At 51.3% G+C, this 17,795-nt stretch overlaps 2 protein-coding genes and 1 long non-coding RNA gene across 4 annotated transcripts in view; 2 read left to right on the top strand and 1 right to left on the bottom strand.

The window, feature by feature from the left end:
- CADM3 (cell adhesion molecule 3) overlaps positions 1–6,010 on the top strand; it is a 32,269-nt gene extending 26,259 nt beyond the window's left edge. For both annotated transcript variants that reach the window (XM_043877429.1, XM_043877430.1), the window contains 2 exons: positions 2,285–2,410; positions 3,751–6,010. In XM_043877429.1, coding sequence (XP_043733364.1) covers positions 2,285–2,410; positions 3,751–3,869 — 245 coding nt within the window. In that variant the 3' untranslated portion in view covers positions 3,870–6,010. The remainder of the gene's footprint in view (positions 1–2,284; positions 2,411–3,750) is intronic.
- LOC122677406 lies at positions 1,336–5,242 on the bottom strand. Its single transcript, XR_006335771.1, has 3 exons — positions 5,133–5,242; positions 2,320–2,440; positions 1,336–1,820 (listed from the first exon to the last, which is right to left on the bottom strand). It is a non-coding gene; the product is annotated as an uncharacterized LOC122677406 (long non-coding RNA).
- Positions 6,011–6,146: 136 nt separating the features above from the next.
- ACKR1 (atypical chemokine receptor 1 (Duffy blood group)) lies at positions 6,147–9,172 on the top strand. Its single transcript, XM_043877431.1, has 2 exons — positions 6,147–7,748; positions 8,155–9,172. Exons 1-2 carry the CDS (start codon positions 7,728–7,730, stop codon positions 9,124–9,126), a joined length of 993 nt encoding a protein of 330 aa, XP_043733366.1. The 5' UTR covers positions 6,147–7,727; the 3' UTR covers positions 9,127–9,172.
- The last annotated feature ends 8,623 nt before the right edge of the window (positions 9,173–17,795 follow it).

Raw genomic sequence — 17,795 nt, 5'->3', positions numbered from 1 at the left:
ATAAATTTGTACTACGCGGAGAGATAGAATCTTTTTCTCAGATGCCATATCGTCTAGAGAGACTAGATGATGTTCCTTCTCTGAACTTTGTCCCAAAGGTGTGACTACAAAATTCATCTTCAAGAAAAGCGACAGGCTAAGCCTCTTTATGGAGATTTTTTTTGAAGACCCCTCCCCAATAACAATGGGGGCTTCCCAGGTGGTGCTAGTGGTAAAGAACCCCCCTGCCAATACAGGAAATGTAAGGGACGGGGGTTCAATCCCTGGGTCAGGAAGATTCCCTGGAAGAGGAAATGGCCTCCAGTATTCTGGCACACTCCAGTGTTCTTGTCTAGAGAATCCCATGGACAGAGGAGCCTGGCGGGCTACAGTCCTCAGGGTCGCAGAGAGTCGGACATGACCAAAGCGTGAGCATGCAGCAGATAGGAACACTGAGTCCCTCCAGAAACTCAGGCTCCCCTCAGAATAGGGGACGCGCGTTGTCAGGGGGACATCAGAGACTCCCTTACAGGAAATGTCCATTAAAGCAGTGTGGAGATAGCAATCAGGCCTCCCAGGAGTAAGAGACCAGAGGTCTCGGGACTCCAGGGGCAAACCTCAGCAACGCGGGAGCTGCCTCAGCACAGCAAACAAAGCTATTGTCGGGTGCCAGGAGCAAGGACAATGCACTGAGCTTCTGTTTCTGCCCCCAGATCTCTCCAGGCCAGCTCTGATGACCATTGGCAGAGAAGGAAAGCTCCCGTGCCCTTGTGGTTGGTCTCTTGCTGATCCCGCCACTCTGCGCTAGAAGCCCAGTCCTCTGACTGGTCTGCTTCCCGTGCTGACGCCTGGTGGTAGAATTAGTTACTGCATCTGCCTCCAGAGAGAACTCTGAACAGAGCTGACTTCCAACTACCTGGAGTGAAATTAGATGGAGTTATACCTAGAGACGCCAACCTGTGTTGATGAACCCAGAGGTCATTTTCGCCGTGCCAACCTAGGCTTTCCTAGGGACTTTTCATTCTTACAGTCTTTGGGATGATTATCTAGAATTGGTTTTTAATAAAGGTTATATCTCACATTCTCTTGGAGGCAGGGGAGAGGAACAGTGGATAACCTCACCATGTTCCCTCCAGTTTGAACCATCACACCCACTCTTCCTATCACAGAGACACAGGGACCTTCTTCTCCCTCCCTCCCAAGCAGAGCATGCAAACCAGAGCATAATTTTTTTTTTTTTCCCCAAATAAGGTGGAGACAGGCAAGGAGCTAAAAAGCTGGCCCAGTCAAGCCAGAGGAGACATAAGGTAGGAGAGAGAAAATGGACGAGGAGTCGATGAGGCATCAAAACTCAAACTGATTCTATTTAAAAAAAAAAAAAATAGTAGCTCTCCCATGGGTGGGAGAGCCTTAACTGCAGCTCGTATAATTTTGGACATGTCAGAACTGTGTCCCAGGCATGGGCACTGTCTCTTCAGATCTGTGGGACTCTGACTGTGACTGCGGCTCTCCTCGGCATGCCTGGCCAAGCCTGTGCTTGGGAATCTGTCCCCTATAGACACTGCTGTGGAGGACAGAGTCTCTGTATCTGATGACAGAGGCCATCAGAACTGGGAGGAAGAAATTCAGTCTTTGTCCTTCCCACAAACCTTTGGCTGGTGGGGAAGTGAAGATGGAACCCCAGACCTCTCTGGTGAAAGGAAGATTGGGTCTTGCTGGAACTCTAAGCTCCCTGACAAGAAGGAACACTTTTCTTTATACAGGGAATCGCAGTCCACCATCTATGCACAGTTCACGTGCCTATTCCTGTCTCCAGCATTTTTTCACTGCTCCTTTCCAATCTGCAATAAGGACAATGCGTGATTAGGTTGAGAAGCCCCCCCTTAGAAAAGCCAGCTCAGAATACCAAGCAGACAGAAGGGTAAGAGGGTATGGGGGATAGGGAAAGAATATCCTGATAACCCAGAAATTCAAAGACAGACACAGACAGAGAGAGAGAGAGAAGATAAGAAAAGATGTAGAGATCAAAGTGTTGATCTTTGACCAGGGTCAGGCTTCAGGTTCACGAACTCAGAAGGTTAAGTGTGAGCAGATATATCTGTTTATTCTTGAATATGTTTTTTAAAACAAGTCCTATGTTTCAGATACTGTGTAAGAAGCCAGGTGTAAAGTGAGACAGATCCCTTGTGTTGGATGAAGCTGCTCTGTTCCCTCTGAGGTGTCGGATGGTCCATGGCCCGGGGCAGACACGCTGTAAGGCGCAGGTCCTTCCCAGATCTGACTGTGTGCTCCCCTCTCCCCCCAGACCCCAGCCCAGTGCCTTCGTCCTCCAGCACCTACCACGCCATCATCGGGGGGATCGTGGCTTTCATCGTCTTCTTGCTGCTCATCCTGCTCATCTTCCTCGGTCACTACTTGATCCGGCACAAAGGTCAGAGGCGCGAGGGAGCATCACAAGGGACTTGAGAGAGGACAGGGAGATCATGAGGGGCCGGCAGGGTAGGCGCGGCCAGAGGGAAGGGCCTTCGGAGTCTCAGTGGGCAGGAGTGTCTGAAACCCTTGGAGCGCTGGTGGAGGAAAGAACACGGCCCACCTGTGATAACTGAGCACCGCCAGCCCCATAGTCAGGCCTGATCACCTGGTGATCATCCAGGTGAAGTCAGACCTTCCCACCCAGTCAGCTGCTGCAACCATGCCGCCCTGCTTCCAGGGCCGCCAGGTGAGACAGGACTGCCGCAACTCTGCATCCCCCTCCTATTTCTTCCTGCGCTTTGCTCCTTTCAGTTTAGCCTCATGGTTTTTGTCCTTTGAGCGCCTCACCCCTTAACCCCATACCATCCCTTCCCTTTTCTCTCCTCTCTTGTATCTCTCGGAGAAGGCAATGGCACCCCACTCCAGTACTCTTGCCTGGAAAATCCCATGGACAGAAGAGCCTGGCAGGCTACAGTCCGTGGGGTCGCAAAGAGTTGGACACGACTGAGCGACTTCACTTTCACTTTTCACTTTCATGCATTGGAGAAGGAAATGGCAACCCACTCCAGTGTTCTTGCCTGGAGAATCCCAGGGACGGGGAAGCCTGGTGGGCTGCTATCTATGGGGTCACACAGAGTCGGCCACGACTGAAGTGACTTAGCAGCAGCAGCAGCAGCTTATATCTCTGCCATCTCTCCCTCCCCTCTCCTCATATGCCTTCCTCTCAGACAGCCCTCTGTTATTCCTTGTAAGCCAGCCGCCTGGGTCTTAGTTGCATTGCAGCACATGAAATCTTTTTTAGCTGTGATATGTAGGATCTAGTTCCCTGACCAGGGATTGAACCCAGGGCCCCTGCGTTGGGAACACAGAATCTTAACCACTGAACACCCAGGGAAATCCCTGGCCAGCAGCCTGACTCTGTGGACAGGTCAGACGCTAGCCAGATCTCAGCAGTGCAGTCATGGAGCTGACATCGCAGCTTTCCTGTTACCAGTGTATGAGCACACGTGTGTGTATACACACATACACACACACACACACACACACACACACCTTTTTTTTGGCCTGTGTTATAGATGAGACTAAAAGCAGGCTCCATCAGTTCTTAGTAGTGTGTTCAGGTGAGAGATATCAGCAGCAAGATGCTAATCAGGGCAGGTGGGGAAGAAGAAAGCTCCAGGTAGGAGAAAAGTTACAGAAGCAAGGTGCGCGTGAGTGGGTGGGAAAGTGGCCGGTGGGGGGGGGCCTCCGAGATTCGGAAACTGCTCCTGAAAGGAGGAGCCTCTTCTCTCTTCCCAGGAACCTACCTGACGCACGAGGCGAAAGGCTCCGACGATGCCCCCGATGCAGACACGGCCATCATCAATGCAGAAGGCGGGCAGTCGGGCGGGGACGACAAGAAGGAATATTTCATCTAGGGGCGCCCCCCGGGACCCCATGGGGACGTCTGGGGCCATCACCAACCTGGACTTGTACAGAGCGACCCCAGGGCTGCCCCTCCCGCTTGCTCCCCAGCCCCCCCCCACCCCCCTGTACAGAATGTCTGCTTTGGGTGCGGTTTTGTACTCGGTTTGGAATGGGGAGGGCGGGTGGGGAGGGAGGGTTGCCCTCAGCCCTTTCCGTGGCTTCTCTGCGTTTGGGTTATTATTATTTTTGTAACAATCCCAAATCAAATCTGTTTCCAGGCTGGAGGGGCAGGGGCCCTGGGGTGAGGAAAGCAAAACAAACAAACAAACAAACAAGACCCACACAAACAGAAAACGTGGAGTGTTAGGAGGAGGATGAGGAGAGGGTTAGGGCAGGAAGGAGCTGGGTCAGTTTGGTGGGGGACCCTCACCAGCCCTCGGTCATGAGAGCCTCTTCCTGGATTTCTCTGGGGTCGGGGAGGTTGTGAGCAGGAGGCGGGAGGTGGCTTTTCCTCTGTAAGTTGCACACCTTGAGCTCTGCACAGAGAAGGTACCACCTGACACCCCTCCCCCTCCTCCCTAATAGGACAGGGGTGAATGGGGGTGCCCCAGGAGATGTGACCTGCAGCTGGCACACAGCCACGCGGGGCCCAGGGCTTCCCCACGTGGGAGGGCACGGGTCCCTGCAGGAAGGGCAGAGTTGGAGAGAAAGGATGGCAGAGATGGCCCTCTCTGCTCTCCCCGCCCCCACCACCCGGCCCCTATGGTGAATGAAGCCAGGCCCTTTTTCCAGGAACCACCCTTGGGGGACAGCAGAGCAAGGCTGCCCCTCCTTGCTCTAGCAGCTGTTGGGGAGGTGCGGCTCTGCGCCCTAAACTGCATCTGCTTCCCCGCCCAGGGGCCCCTGACTCTCTCACTGGAGCCCTGGACTGTTGCACGGCAACCACTTGTCTTAGGCACTGCTCAGCAACTTCGCCTCCCTGTCTTGTGCTGCCCTCTGCCCCCTCCTGTTCTCCAAGCCCTCCCTCCCTCCCTCCCTCCCTCAGCAGCCAGGCAGACAGAACAACAAAAATACTAAAAGGAGCTTCACTGCGCTGAGCTGTTTCCTGCCCAAACGAAGGGAATAGTCATGTGTGTGTCGGTGTGTGTCTGTGTGTCTGCGCACTTGTGTATGTGAGTGAGAGGCAGAGGGGCTCCTGGGCAGGTGGGGGGCTGCGGGGCATGTGGAGGAGGGCTGTGGGAGCTGACAGGCCCTAGGCAGGCTGGGCACCTCACCTGGGATGTCGCTCCATCCTGGAATTTCCATGCCGTCCCCAGCGCCCATCTGTTACGGAGAAAACAGTCCCGGGGTGTGTTTTTGCTCAGTCGTCCATCTCATCTCTCCCTGAAACACAGGGCATTCAACCTCTGCCTCCGTCTCCCCGTCTCGGAGCCACGGAGTCAGTGCTAAAGCCTTTGCTATGCATCCCTCAGGCCTTCCGCTGGCACTGACCTGGAATGACCACTTCACTTCTTGTCCCCATAGTCTGTACCCGGTGCGTTGAGGGCTAGGAGCAAAAGCGCCTGTCTCCTTCCCATCTCCATTCCATCCCTGCTTTTGATTTTCTGTCTTCCTTGTGGCCAAGCCGGTTGCCATGGAAACGAGGCCGCGCGCCCTCCGCGCCCGCCGGCCGCCCCGCCTCAGACCCAGGTGCCCCTTGGCGCCGCTCTCACCCTCCTCCAGCATGTCTTGCTGTCCTGACCACCCAGGGGTGTGCCAAGTGGGGGCAGCTGCAGCCAGCAGGTCTGCCCACCCCCTTCAGTTCAGGTAATACTGTCGTGAATCTTCCAGCCGCTGGTTAGGGCCCTGGGCCCCCTCCTCTTACAGCAGCGAGGCAGCCTAGGGCCCCAGGCCTGTGGTCTCCCTGCCTCCCAGCACCCGCTTTTGGGAAAATGACTTTTCCTCTTTGAGCTGAACCACTCTGTCCATATTACACAGAAGCCATATTTGTACCGGGGGGCGGGGGGGACGGGGCCGTCGTGCTGTGTGTGTCTGTCTGGGGGTGGAGGGCGGGGCGGGGAGCAGGGAGGGCACGTGTATCTTTATAATCTTTCTAACTCTCCTGTGCTAATCTCAGAGGGGCCACCCTCAATATATCTGGATTATCCGTGTCCTTCGGCTGCCTCCTTCTTGCCACTCTTGCTCCTGTTGGGATGCGTGTGTGTAAGGGCTGTTCTGCACCTGCTGCCTCCAGGGGTGGTGTGTGCCTTGCCAGGCCGCGCTCTCCCGGGCATCGTGTATGGAAACGACAGGACTCTCTGCGGGAGAGAAGAGCGTTCCTTCGTGCCCTTTGGCCAGGTCCTTAGATTCCAGTGTTGGGTGGGGTGCCTGACTGCTCCCCACTGCCTTCTGCCAGGATCGCTTCAACAGACCCCCCAAACTCCTTTTTCAGTCCCCTTCATGTTGGACCTGAAACTGCAGCTAGTGTCCCAGGAGAAAGGAGACCATCTCAGCAAGGTGACCATTCTTCTGCGCCTCTGCTTCCGGCTCCAGCCGCCCTTGAGTGAGTGGGAAGGAGGACTTGGCAGAATTAGCACTATGACACCCAGCGCCTTCTTGGACAAATGAAATAGTATCACCTAACTAACCCTCTCTATGGTTCCAACTCAGATGTTCTATGACTCACCCTTCCCCAAGTCCAGGCTAAGCGTCCCCCAGTGAGGAAATAAAATGCAAGGTAGGGGCGGGTGGGGGGGACAAAAGAGCAGAAGTCATGTGAGAATTGGGATGGTGAGGGGACAGCATACCAGAGAGCAGAAATGTCCATTTAAGGGCATCCTCCTATAGGATGCTGGCGAGAAATAGCTCTCCCCACCACAAGAAACTTTACATGTTGCTAAGATGCCAGGACAATGTAGCACTTCCAGGGCTTTTATAATCCCCAACAGGAATGTGAATAGAGATTGCCCCATAGGCAACAGTCCCGTTTTAAAGTATGCCATCCCATTGCCCCCAAGAGCCTGCTTTAACTTGTCACATCATGTGTTCTACTTGGTATGGAAGATGCATTTACTGTGCCCATAGGTGGCTGGGCAAATGCCCAATTGCTCCCTGAAGCAGCTTCATTATACAACCTCGACAGCTGCCCCCCAGCCTTCCCTCCTCTCACACCAAAACACCCAGACCCAGAGAGCAGCACACACTCCCAGACACCTAGCACTCAGCCCAAAACCTAGCACTCAGATATGACACACAGCCACGTGTAAAGATGAGTAAGCATACTCCGACACCATGAATGATACACAAAGGGCGCCCCCCGAACACATACCGCTCAGGTTGTCAGAATCACATGGATCCAGCCACAAGCACCACTAACACCCCCTCCCACAAACACACCACTTTTGAACTATCTTTCCTTGGATCCAGTTCAAGGGGATGGAGAAGCAGTAAGTGCCATCAGCTGGCCTTTTCCTCCAATTTCCCAGCACGTCTCTTATCAGCGTCTCACACTTCACCTCTGGCCCCCTCTTCCTTCCTCGTACTTGAAGAATCCCTTTGTGCTGGAAAGCCCCCTGGCTTCTCGGCCTCCCTTTCCACCTTTGGAAAAACACTGACTTTCTGGTCCCCACCTTCTTCCTTTCCCGAGTGTGGGTCCTCACCAGCGGACTCCAGTCTCAAAACAGGAAGCCCCTGGGGTCAGTGCCCTAAGTGGTCCTGGGGCTCAGACAGGCGGTAGGCGTGGGGTAAACACTTCCTGAATGCACTGCCCGCCCCACGGCCCTGCCCAGAGCTGATGGCGTTCATTAGTCCCTGGCGCTTATCTTGGAACCACAGCCACTGGCAGAACTACCCCAGCCCATCTCTCTGCCCGCCCTGCACCCAGCAGCGTCATGGGGAACTGTCTTTACCCGGTGAGTGTGGGGCTGACCCCCAACCCCTCCCTCTCTGCCTCCTGCCGCCCCTTCTGTCTGCCCCTCGGGTCTGTAGACCTCGCTCCCTCTCTCCTCTCTTGTCCCTTCCCTCGTTTTCCTTGTCTCCTTCTCGCCGTGTCCAGGGTCCCCCGTTCTTTGCCTCCTCGCTCGTCTCTGTCAGTTTCAGCCAGACCTGCTCCTCTCTCCCAGGCCTGTCCACCCCCTTCCCTTGCTTTCCTATGACTCGGCTCAGTCTTGTCCTCTCCCACCCTCTCCCCTGCACCCAGCTCTTGCGGCCCCCACTTTCCCGCTGCCCTTCTCTCCATACCTCCTGCCCTCAGCTCCCAGGATCCCCTTCAGAGGGATAGCTGGATGCTCTGATTGTCCCTTTGGGGATGTCCTCCAGGTGTCTGATGACAACTCCACCAAGTTGGCCCTCGAAGAGGGATTTTGGAATGACCTTCCGGAGACCGACTATCCAGACTATAATGAGGCCGACATGGAAGCAGCTGCGCCCTGCCACTCCTGCCCACTGCTCGACTACTCCTCACTGCCCTTCTTCATCCTTGTCAGCATCCTGGGCATCCTGGCTGGTGGAACCTTCCTCTACGCGCTTCTCAGACCTCTGTTCCGCTGGCAGCTCTACCAGGACAGGTCTACCCTGGTGCAGCTAGCCGTGGGCAGCGCCCTCTTCAGCATCGTGGTGCCCATCCTGGCACGGGGGCTCACTGGGGCGCCCATCACCACCCTCTGCCACCTGGCTCACCTGGTCGCCTATGGCTCAGCCTTTGCTCAAGCTCTGCTGATAGGGTACCATGCCTACCTAGGCCCCCAGCTGGGTGCGGGCCAGGTCCCAGGCCTCAGGCTGGGGATCACCGTGGGACTTTGGGGAGTGGCTACCCTCCTGTCCCTGCCAGTCACGCTGGGCAGTGACACTTCCCAAGGACTCTGCACCGTGACCTTCAGCGGGGAGTGGGAAATGTTGCGGTACATACACGCTGCAGCCTGTTTTGCCGTCTTTGTCTTGTTGCCCTTGGGTTTGTTGGGAGCCAAGGGGCTGAAGAGGGCGCTGGGCAGGGTGACTTGTTCCTGGGTCGATATCCTGTGGGTCTGGTTCATTTTTTGGTGGCCTCAGGGCATGTCTCTGGGATTGGACTCTCTAGTGAGGTCCAGGGCCATAGTGGTGTCAACATGTCCGGCCCAGCAAGCCCTGGACATGCTGCTGGATGTGGCAGAAGCCCTGGCAATATTGCACTGCGTGGCTACACCCCTGCTCCTCGCCTGGGTCTGCCACCAGGCCACTCACACGTCCCCACCCTCCCTGCCTCTGTCTACAACACAGACTTCTCATCTGGACACCCTTGGAGGCAAATCCTAGCTCTCTGCCCACCTGTCAAGCTGAATTAAAGTCTACGCTGTGTGTTGTTTTTTTTTTTTTTTTATGAAGCTGGTGGTTTCTTATTTTGTCTGGGGATGTAAAGGAGAGGGAGGAGAATGGAGAGAGAGAGGCATTTCACACCAGACTTTGCTGTCAGCGTCTGCTTCTCTGGCTGGCCTGGGGAGAAAGTGAATGATGTGCAAACATCCTCGGGGCACACAGATGTTCTCTTGAGGTGCGGGGTTGCTGCCATCTCAAAGGGCAAGAGCAGGGGGACCAGAATATGAGGAGAGCAGCTAAACCTAAAACAAACAAACAAAAAAGAGCCAGAAGAGATGGCTTAGCTAGTAAAGAAAGAAGTGATGCTGCTGCAGTGAGAAAAACGAAGACGAGTGAAGATGAACGGAGAGCATGACTCCTCTCTGCCTGGCCTGTCCACATTCCTCTCTGCCTTCTAGATGCCTTCTGTCTTCCTGTTGGCTTTGCTTAGAGATCGGGTCGGGGGGAGGAGTGGAGGAGAGAAGCGTCCTGGAGGACCTTACTTAGCTCAGGGAACCTAACAAGATAATTCTAAAGCCACTTCCCAGGAGTCCTCTCTCAGAGGTTTATTCCACAGCATAGTCCTAATCCCCATGTGTGTGCATCTGTCTGTCTAAATCTGTTAGATCCCGTGTCCGTGTTAGATGCATGCATGTAATAACAGATGGGCTTCCCTGGTGTCTCAGATGGTACAGAATCTGCCTGGGTTCGATTCCTGGGTCGAAAAGGCTCCCTGGAGAAGGGAATGGCTACCCACTCCAGTATTCTTGCCTGGAGAATCCCACGGACAGAGGAGCCTAGCAGACCACAGTCTATGGGATTGCAGAGAGTCAGACACGGCTGAGTAATCACAGATGCCCGTGTGTATGCTTGCCTCTCTATCAGAGTTTGACTTGCATACTCCTGTGAGAGTGTTCTGCTCTCTCTTTCTCTTGGGCCTCTCCCTCCACCTTGTTCTGTTCTCCATCCTTGTTCTAAGGGTATGGAATCAGGACTTGTAACTCACTCCTATCTCAAATGAGTTTTCTTCACCCCAGTTTCTGGACCTAGCCTTTTCCATGAAGGAAGCATGTAGGAAAATAAAAATCAAGAAGCTGTGAAGCGTAAGATACTTGATGAGGAAAGGCCTGACCTGGCTGGGCCATCTGCTTGGAATTCCCCAAATTTCCCTTCTAATACCTTTTAGCTTTCAAAATAAGCCATTTCCCCCACAGAAATATTTCCTTCTGCTTTCCCCACCATACTTCTTTGCCCTGGGAACCTCTTCCCCAAATATCCTCCCTGATTGGATGCTTCGGCATGATCCTGGAGACTTTTTCTCAGTCAAGTTTAGGTGATTATAGGAAGGACCATGAATAAGCCCCCCTTCATAAGTGGGACAGCCTCTTCTTTTTAATTATATTTATTTATTTCTTCCTGGCTGGGCTAGGTCTTGGTCACTGCATGGGCTTTTCTCTGTTTGTGGTGAGTGGGGGCTACTCTCTAGTTACAGTGCGCAGGTTTCCCATTGAGGCGGCTTCTCTTGTGGAGCACAGGCTCTAGGGTGCTTGGGGTTCAGTAGTTGTGGTTCCCAGGCCCCAGAGCACAGACTAAACAGTTGTGGCACAACTGTTGGTTTAGTTGGTCCACAGCATGTGGGATCTTCCCGGACCAGGGATCGAACCCCTTTCTCCGCATTGGCAGGCAGATTCTTTACCACTGAGCCATGAGGGAAGCCCAAGGAAAACCAATTCTAATGGCACCAACAAATTCACCCCGTACCCGAGATGCCACACAAAGACGTGTCTCTCCCTCCAACCCAGTTAAACGCTGGGGAGACTTGAGAAGGTACCTTAAATCTATCCAAATCCAGGGATGTTGTTGTATTAGTCACTCAGTCATGTCCAACTCTTTGAGATCCCATGGACTGTAGTCCGCCAGGCTCCTCTGTCCATGGAATTCTCCAGGCAAGAATACTGGAGTGGGTAGCCATTCCCTTCTCCAGGGCATCTTCCCAACCCTGGGATTGAACCCAGGTCTCTTGCATTACAGGCAGATTCTTTACCTTCTGAGCCATCAGGGAAGCCCTGAATCTCGGTTTGGCCTGTCATTTTTCAAAGATGTGCTACATGTGGTTTCTCCCCCAAATCATTTCTGCTTGACTCTTTGGACCTTGGAGATAAGTAGGAGAATGCAGGAGAGCGGCAGAGATGAGTTACAGCATCCTTGGCAGGCGACTTGAAAGGCAGGAGGAATTTTCCTGGGTGGGTGCAGTGACAAATCCTCTCAACCCCCCACCTCCTGTCTCTTAGCAACCACCAGATTAGCTGCTGATTGGTGCATCCTAGATTGAAAGGCGGGATTTAGGGACCAATTGAGACGCGGGAGACATACTGAAACAGAAAGAAAGGCAGAGAAAATAGAGAAAAGAGAGATAAATTACAAACCTAAATTATGCTAAGATCTCCAGTCTTAGTTTATGAATGTATCCCAGTGTTTTCTTTGTTGTAATTCCCTTCCCAGCCTATTCTCATAAATTGCACCCTCCAGCACCTGACCAGTCTCTCAATCCTTCAGGTACTGGCCAACTGCCTTACAAGCTACTGGATTCGGATGCTGACCTAGTTAAGGAGGAGGAGAGGGCATTTTCAGCTTGCCAAATCTTCCAGTGTCAACCTGATGCAAAGGAGGCTTAATTTAAGGCCACTGGGGTTGTCTTATCTACCCACCCCCTCAGCCATGCCTCCAGATAGAAATCCCTCCTTGCTCAGCCTGGGTAGAGAGACCCTCAGATACTCTGCCCCTGTTACATCTCTCACAAAGGAAAGGCCAAGGCAGAAGCCTGAGGCTGATAAGAGGTAAGGATTGGTTGGAGATGTGTCCCCACAACTTTCTCCTTCCCATTCCGTCCCCTCTGCTTTGCCCCAGTTCCCCTGGGTGCTGGCCTTTCCCTGTGTTATCTCCATTGCATTCGGGTAGCTCTTCTGTAAGTCTAGCCCTGGCCTTATCATTTCTATAAGGCTTTCCTGGGGGCCCTGTTATCCCAGTCCATTTAACCCACTGCATACCACCAGCAACCTCCAAACTGCTCTGAATCAGGCATCTTTTCTGCAACCCTTCAGGAATACACATCCTATTTCCTTTGAACCCATAAGAATTTAATCTCAGGGATGGCAGGGACTTTAGCTCTGTATGAATTATTGGGCCTCTGGCTAAAGAAAAAATCCTCTCAGGAAGAAGACAGCCAGAAAGCAAGCTCTTGGGAACACACACATACCCTAGGGACGGTTGCTCTGCTTTGCTTCTTTATGGAGAGAGACTGATTTCTTAAGGGAAGATGGAAGATCGCATTGATGCCCATAGTTCATTGATTTCAAACTGGAGCCCCTCCCAGAGGATTTCAGAAGCAAATACCTGGTCCTTACACCCTATATCCCTGAAACCATAGCCCCATGATTACCTTCCTCAAGAAAGAGTCCTCAGAGGAATTCTGATTGAAAACTTCACTGGGATTTCAAACCCAATTCATTGCCAGCTCTAATTGTCAGGGATTTGCATGAAAACCATCGTATGCTACCTAATTATTCTGACAACAGCAGCCCGCCGTCTGGGCACAAGGAGAATCGCAGTTTTAATTAACAAGAATGCACCTTGCAGACGAATGTGACTGTTTAGGTTAATTAACAAGTCCGAGTCCTTCCAAATCATCTCTGCACGTCTTCTAGGTGATTGGGGCGGGAGGAACTTGGAGCACTCACGAGGTGGCAGGGGAAGGTTAGAAATCCATTCGGCCAAAATGCGTGTCAGCTTTCATCCTCCGTACAGCTATTTGGTGAAGGGAAGAGGGAGTCACCAGGGGAAAGAGGCTCTTGAAAAAATTGATTTAGGGAAATTTGAGGCATAGTTCTAGGGTGGTTTTAGGCATTTTTATGTCACCCTTAGACTTTTAGAAAACTTGTAGACACAGTTATGCAAATGAGAGGAAGAAGTCCTGGTTATTCTCAAATATCTCTGATTCATTGTCCAGTTGTTTGCAAACTTGTTGTCTTCCAGGAAATCTCCAGCATTCCCCAATCTGCCATCTCTTCCTACATTTGGAGGTATGTTCCTACCCCATTTGGAAGTGTTAGTCAGTTGTGTCCGACTCTTTGAGATCCCATGGATTATAGCTCACTAGGCTCCAATGTCCATGGGATTCTCCAGGCAAGAATGGGGAACACATGTAAATCCATGGCTGATTCATGTCAATGTATGGCAAAAACCATGGGATTCTCCAGGCAAGAATGGGGTACACATGCTGATTCATGTCAATGTATGGCAAAAACCACTACAATATTGTAAAGTAATTAGCCTCCAACTAATAAAAATAAATGAAAAAAAAAAAAAAAAGAATACTGGAGTGGGTTGCTATGCCCTCTTCCAGGGGAATCTTCCTGACCCAGGGATCAAAGTTGCTTATTCCCTAAGATTTCACAGATAATGTCCCAAATTTCACCCTTGCCCTCTTCAAGGGTTATTGTTTGTATTTTTTTTCCCGAGTAGTTCTCTGCCTCCTAGAAGAATACACTGCATGTGAGTCCAAACTATATGTGTTTGAAGGGCTTGGACTTTTCCCCTCTATGTTATGCATTATTAATGTATGGGGGAGGGCCCTTGCAGGTGTCTTGGAAAATATGATGAAAATTGTGAAATCTCTCTCCAGGAGAATAGAATATTCCACCCCAAATTTGGTGTTTAGTTCTCCCCCGCTGTACTCAGAGCTAAACTCACATGCCTTCCCTCTACCTACAGGGACTTCCATCAGCTCCTCCATGCTCGCTAAGCTGGAGGCCCATGGCCTAGGGCACTGTCTGTTCTCTGAACAGGCAAGTCCCATTTCCACTAAGTGCCTTCACACTTGACAGCTCTTCTGCCCATGACTCTCTTTCCTGTGTTCTTTCTGTGACTGGGACTTTCTCATCCTTGAGATCTCGATGCAAATCTCACCTCCTCCAAGAATGACCTTCCCTGACATCCAGTGGGCTGTGGCCCCCAGCCACCTCCTGCACCCAATGACCCCCCACCAGTTCATCTAGGACGTTTCCAGCATGGCATCATGTGCCACGCACTGAAATGGTCCTGTCTCTTTACTGGTGTGCTTACCAGCGTGTTGATGATCCCTTCCCCCCACTAGACAAACAAGCACAAAGAGTGCAAGAACTTTTCCTGTCTTGTGACTGGAACGTAGAGCTTGTAAACATATTATGAGAAATGGCTTCCCTTGTAGCTCAGCTGATAAAGAATCTGCCTGCAGTGCAGGAGACCTGGCTTGGATCCCTGGGTTGGGAAGATCTCCTGGAGAAGGAAAAGGCTACCCACTCCAGGATTTTGGCCTGGAGAATTCCATGAACCATATCGTCTATGGAGTTGCAAAGAGTCGGACACAACTGAGTGACTTTCACTTCACTTCAGATATGAGAAATAATTAATTGTATAAAAATAAAGTGTGGCGCCCCACTCCGCAGGGTTTACAGTCCCATGGGGAAGAGGAATAAGTAAGAGAAGAATTAGCACAGAAGAACTGCCCTAAAATGGAACTCCTCTCCCTCGGTCCTGCAGGCCATACTTTCCACAGCGTGCAAGCTCTTTGGGGGCCGAAGAGTTCAGAGGGCTGTCGGCACATGATTTCTGGAAACCTGTTTTCTGGGTCAACTTTCGGGTGGCTGGAGCTGAGTGGGTCTTCACCACAGCTCCCCAGCCACGTTGGAGGAATGATGCATGCTTCCCTTTGGGACGAAGCTGCTGCGGACACCGCAAAGCTGTGGGCCTCAGACAGCAGGGGAGAGCTGGGGAGGGCTATCATTCTTCATCTTCTCCTGCGGAGAAGTGAGTCCCGGGAGCCTCCCCGGAGTTCTCAGAGACAGTCTCCCTTTGGCTCAGAACTGAATTTGGAGTCCAGTCACCTCCTTGCATGTCATCACCCTCAGTGGGAGCACTCACACCCTCCTTGGACCTAAAAGCCATTTCTTTCTCCCTGTTGATTTTTTTCTTTTCAATTCTATCCCCTTCTCTTCTTTAGTTCCAGCTTAGGTGTCCCTGTGCCCTAGGCCTTCGCACCCTCTGAACTCTGCTTCCTTCTTTCCAGTTCTGGTCTCTGTCGCCAGCATGCCTGCACTCACTTCCCTGCAGTTCTGGGTGCTCCTTCAGGTTAACCCTGTAAGGTACTGGTACTCAGTTGCTCAGTCGTGGCCAGCTTTTTGCTATTCCATGGACTATAGACTCCTAGGGTCCTCTGTCCATGGAATTTTCCAGGCAAGAATACTGGAGTGCATTGCCATTTCTTTCTCCATTAAGGCACCTAAGGTTGTATAATTATGTATGAAAGGAAGTGAAACTGTTAGCTGCTGAGTCATGTCAGACTCTGTGCGACCACCTGGACTGGAGCCCACCAGGCTCAGCTGTCCATGGGATTCTTCAGGCAAGAATGCTGGCGTGGGTTTCCAAGTCCTCCTCCAGGGGATCTTCCTGACCCAGAGAAAGAACCTGGGTCTGCTGCACTGCAGGCAGATTCTTTACCATCTGAGCCACCAGGAAGCCCTGGTAATATATAGCAGTATATAATTATTATACACTTAGGGGTATATAATTCATTCCATTTAAGGATGTATTGAGTGCTTTCTAAGTTATAGACACTGTGAGAGATCTCAAAGACACATGAGTGAATCAGACACTATCTGGACACCAGCATCTCTCCAGACCCTTCTGGTTCCCTCTGTCCCTTTTCTTTCTTGGTTCTCTGGCCTTCCCAGCCCTCTTCAGAATAACTCTGAACACATCTGGATCCCAGAGCACACAGGAGTTCCACAAGGCCCTCAGTCACATAGACACTGCTCCATCCATTCTGCTGTTTACCAGCTGCAGACTCTCAGCAAACCAAAGCCCCTGGTCAATGGGTGGTTCTGTCTCACTGTCATATCCAGAATGTTCTTTATGTACAGATACAGAGAAGATACAAAAATAAATGACATTTTTCCTTCCATACTCTTCCAAAGTGGGTGTGGTGGATTCTGGAAGCCAGTGCAATGAAGGCCAGTCATCCAGAAGAGAAGGGGATGGGTGTGGAGCATTGGAAAAGAAAGCTATTTACAAACCAGTCTGTGACTGGTTTTCTCCCTGTGACCCGAGAAAGAGGTGAGGATGAAGTGGACTCTCTTGACTCTCAGCATGGAAGCTTCCAAAAATATGACTATATTTCTCCTCTATATCCACTCCTTCAGGCCCCAGAACTGGGCTGCTCAATTTGCATCCTTGATTGATTGACAGGAGGTCTATGGACAGCTCTGGAAGTGTGAAAGGAGTAAGTTGGAGGGGAGGTCACCGAGATAGAAAAACATTCTGCAGAAATTAAATAAAATTTAGCAGATTAATGCAAAACGTGTGTTTTAAAAAAATCAATTGTACAAAAGCAGGATGGAAGAGGCCTGGCTCAACAGAAGTTCTTTTGAAAAAAAGAAAAGATTTTAGAGGTTTCACTTGGCCACAGGCTAAAGATGAGTCAATAGTGTGCATAGCAGCCAAAAAGCTAATGCAGACTTCAACTGCATTAAGAGACACAGTGTCCAGGATGAGGGAGGGCATATACCACCCTCAGCTGCCCAGGACAAGCCATTCTGGAAATCAAGGGCTCTGGGAACCACATGTTGAATCACTAATAAATCAGAACTCTTCCCAGGGTGGCCAAGATGATGCAACTCCAGAGACTATGCCGCCGCCATACAGAGGGGCTAAAAGAGCAGGGGTTGGTGTGGGTGGGGCAGTGACATTGGAAAAGTGTAGAAAAATACATAGCTGTCATTGTGTACCTGAAGAGTTGTCCTTGAGGGAAACATTAGACATATATGTAGCTGTAGCTTTAGAACTAGAAACACAGGATGGGGAGAAATAACAGAGATTGATTTTGGCTGAAGGTTGGGAAAGGCTTTCCATGACAGGATTGCTGATTTCAGGGATGGGGTGTGGCATTCTTGACAATGTAAAGCAATGACACGTGTGCACACAAACAGCGTGCTCTGTATTGGTCTGTGTTTTCGTTTCACACTGATGAGTGCACCAGATGAGGGCCTTGCTTTTGTCAAGTTTAGAGACAAATAAGAGAGGCAGAGACACCAGGCACATAGATAAATTACAAATGCTTCTGCCAGAGAAAAGAACTGGCGCCATAGAAAAGCATAAGAGGATAGAACTGAGACTGTGTCAGCATTTCACTGTTACAGAAAGGACTCAAGCTGAGGCTGGACAGTAACGAATCGTCAGAATATTTTCCAGGGATAGTCCATGCTTTGGGATAGATCCAGGATGAGTCCAGCAGCTTTTCCCCCAAATTGGCAGTGCAACAGAACCACCTGGGGAGAGGTTTTCAACAGCCCTTGACTCAATACAAGATATTCTGAATTCAAATAGTTGAGACCAGGAGACTCTGAAAACCCTATGGTGATAGGTTAAATGAAAGAGCTAGACTAAAATGCTTTGATTCCGGTGACTAGGTCTCACTTGGGATGATTTAAATCTCTTTGCTTGCATCCTCGAATTAAAATCCTCTGGCTCAGAGCTGGGGTGCTTTGGTCTCTTCCAGACCTGGCTTGTAGAACAATGAAGGACTTCTTAGCCAGATG

This window comes from Cervus elaphus, chromosome 20 (genome assembly GCF_910594005.1).
Source record: "Cervus elaphus chromosome 20, mCerEla1.1, whole genome shotgun sequence".
Taxonomy (NCBI): domain Eukaryota; kingdom Metazoa; phylum Chordata; class Mammalia; order Artiodactyla; family Cervidae; genus Cervus; species Cervus elaphus.
This window is presented reverse-complemented; position numbering and strand designations above follow the sequence as displayed.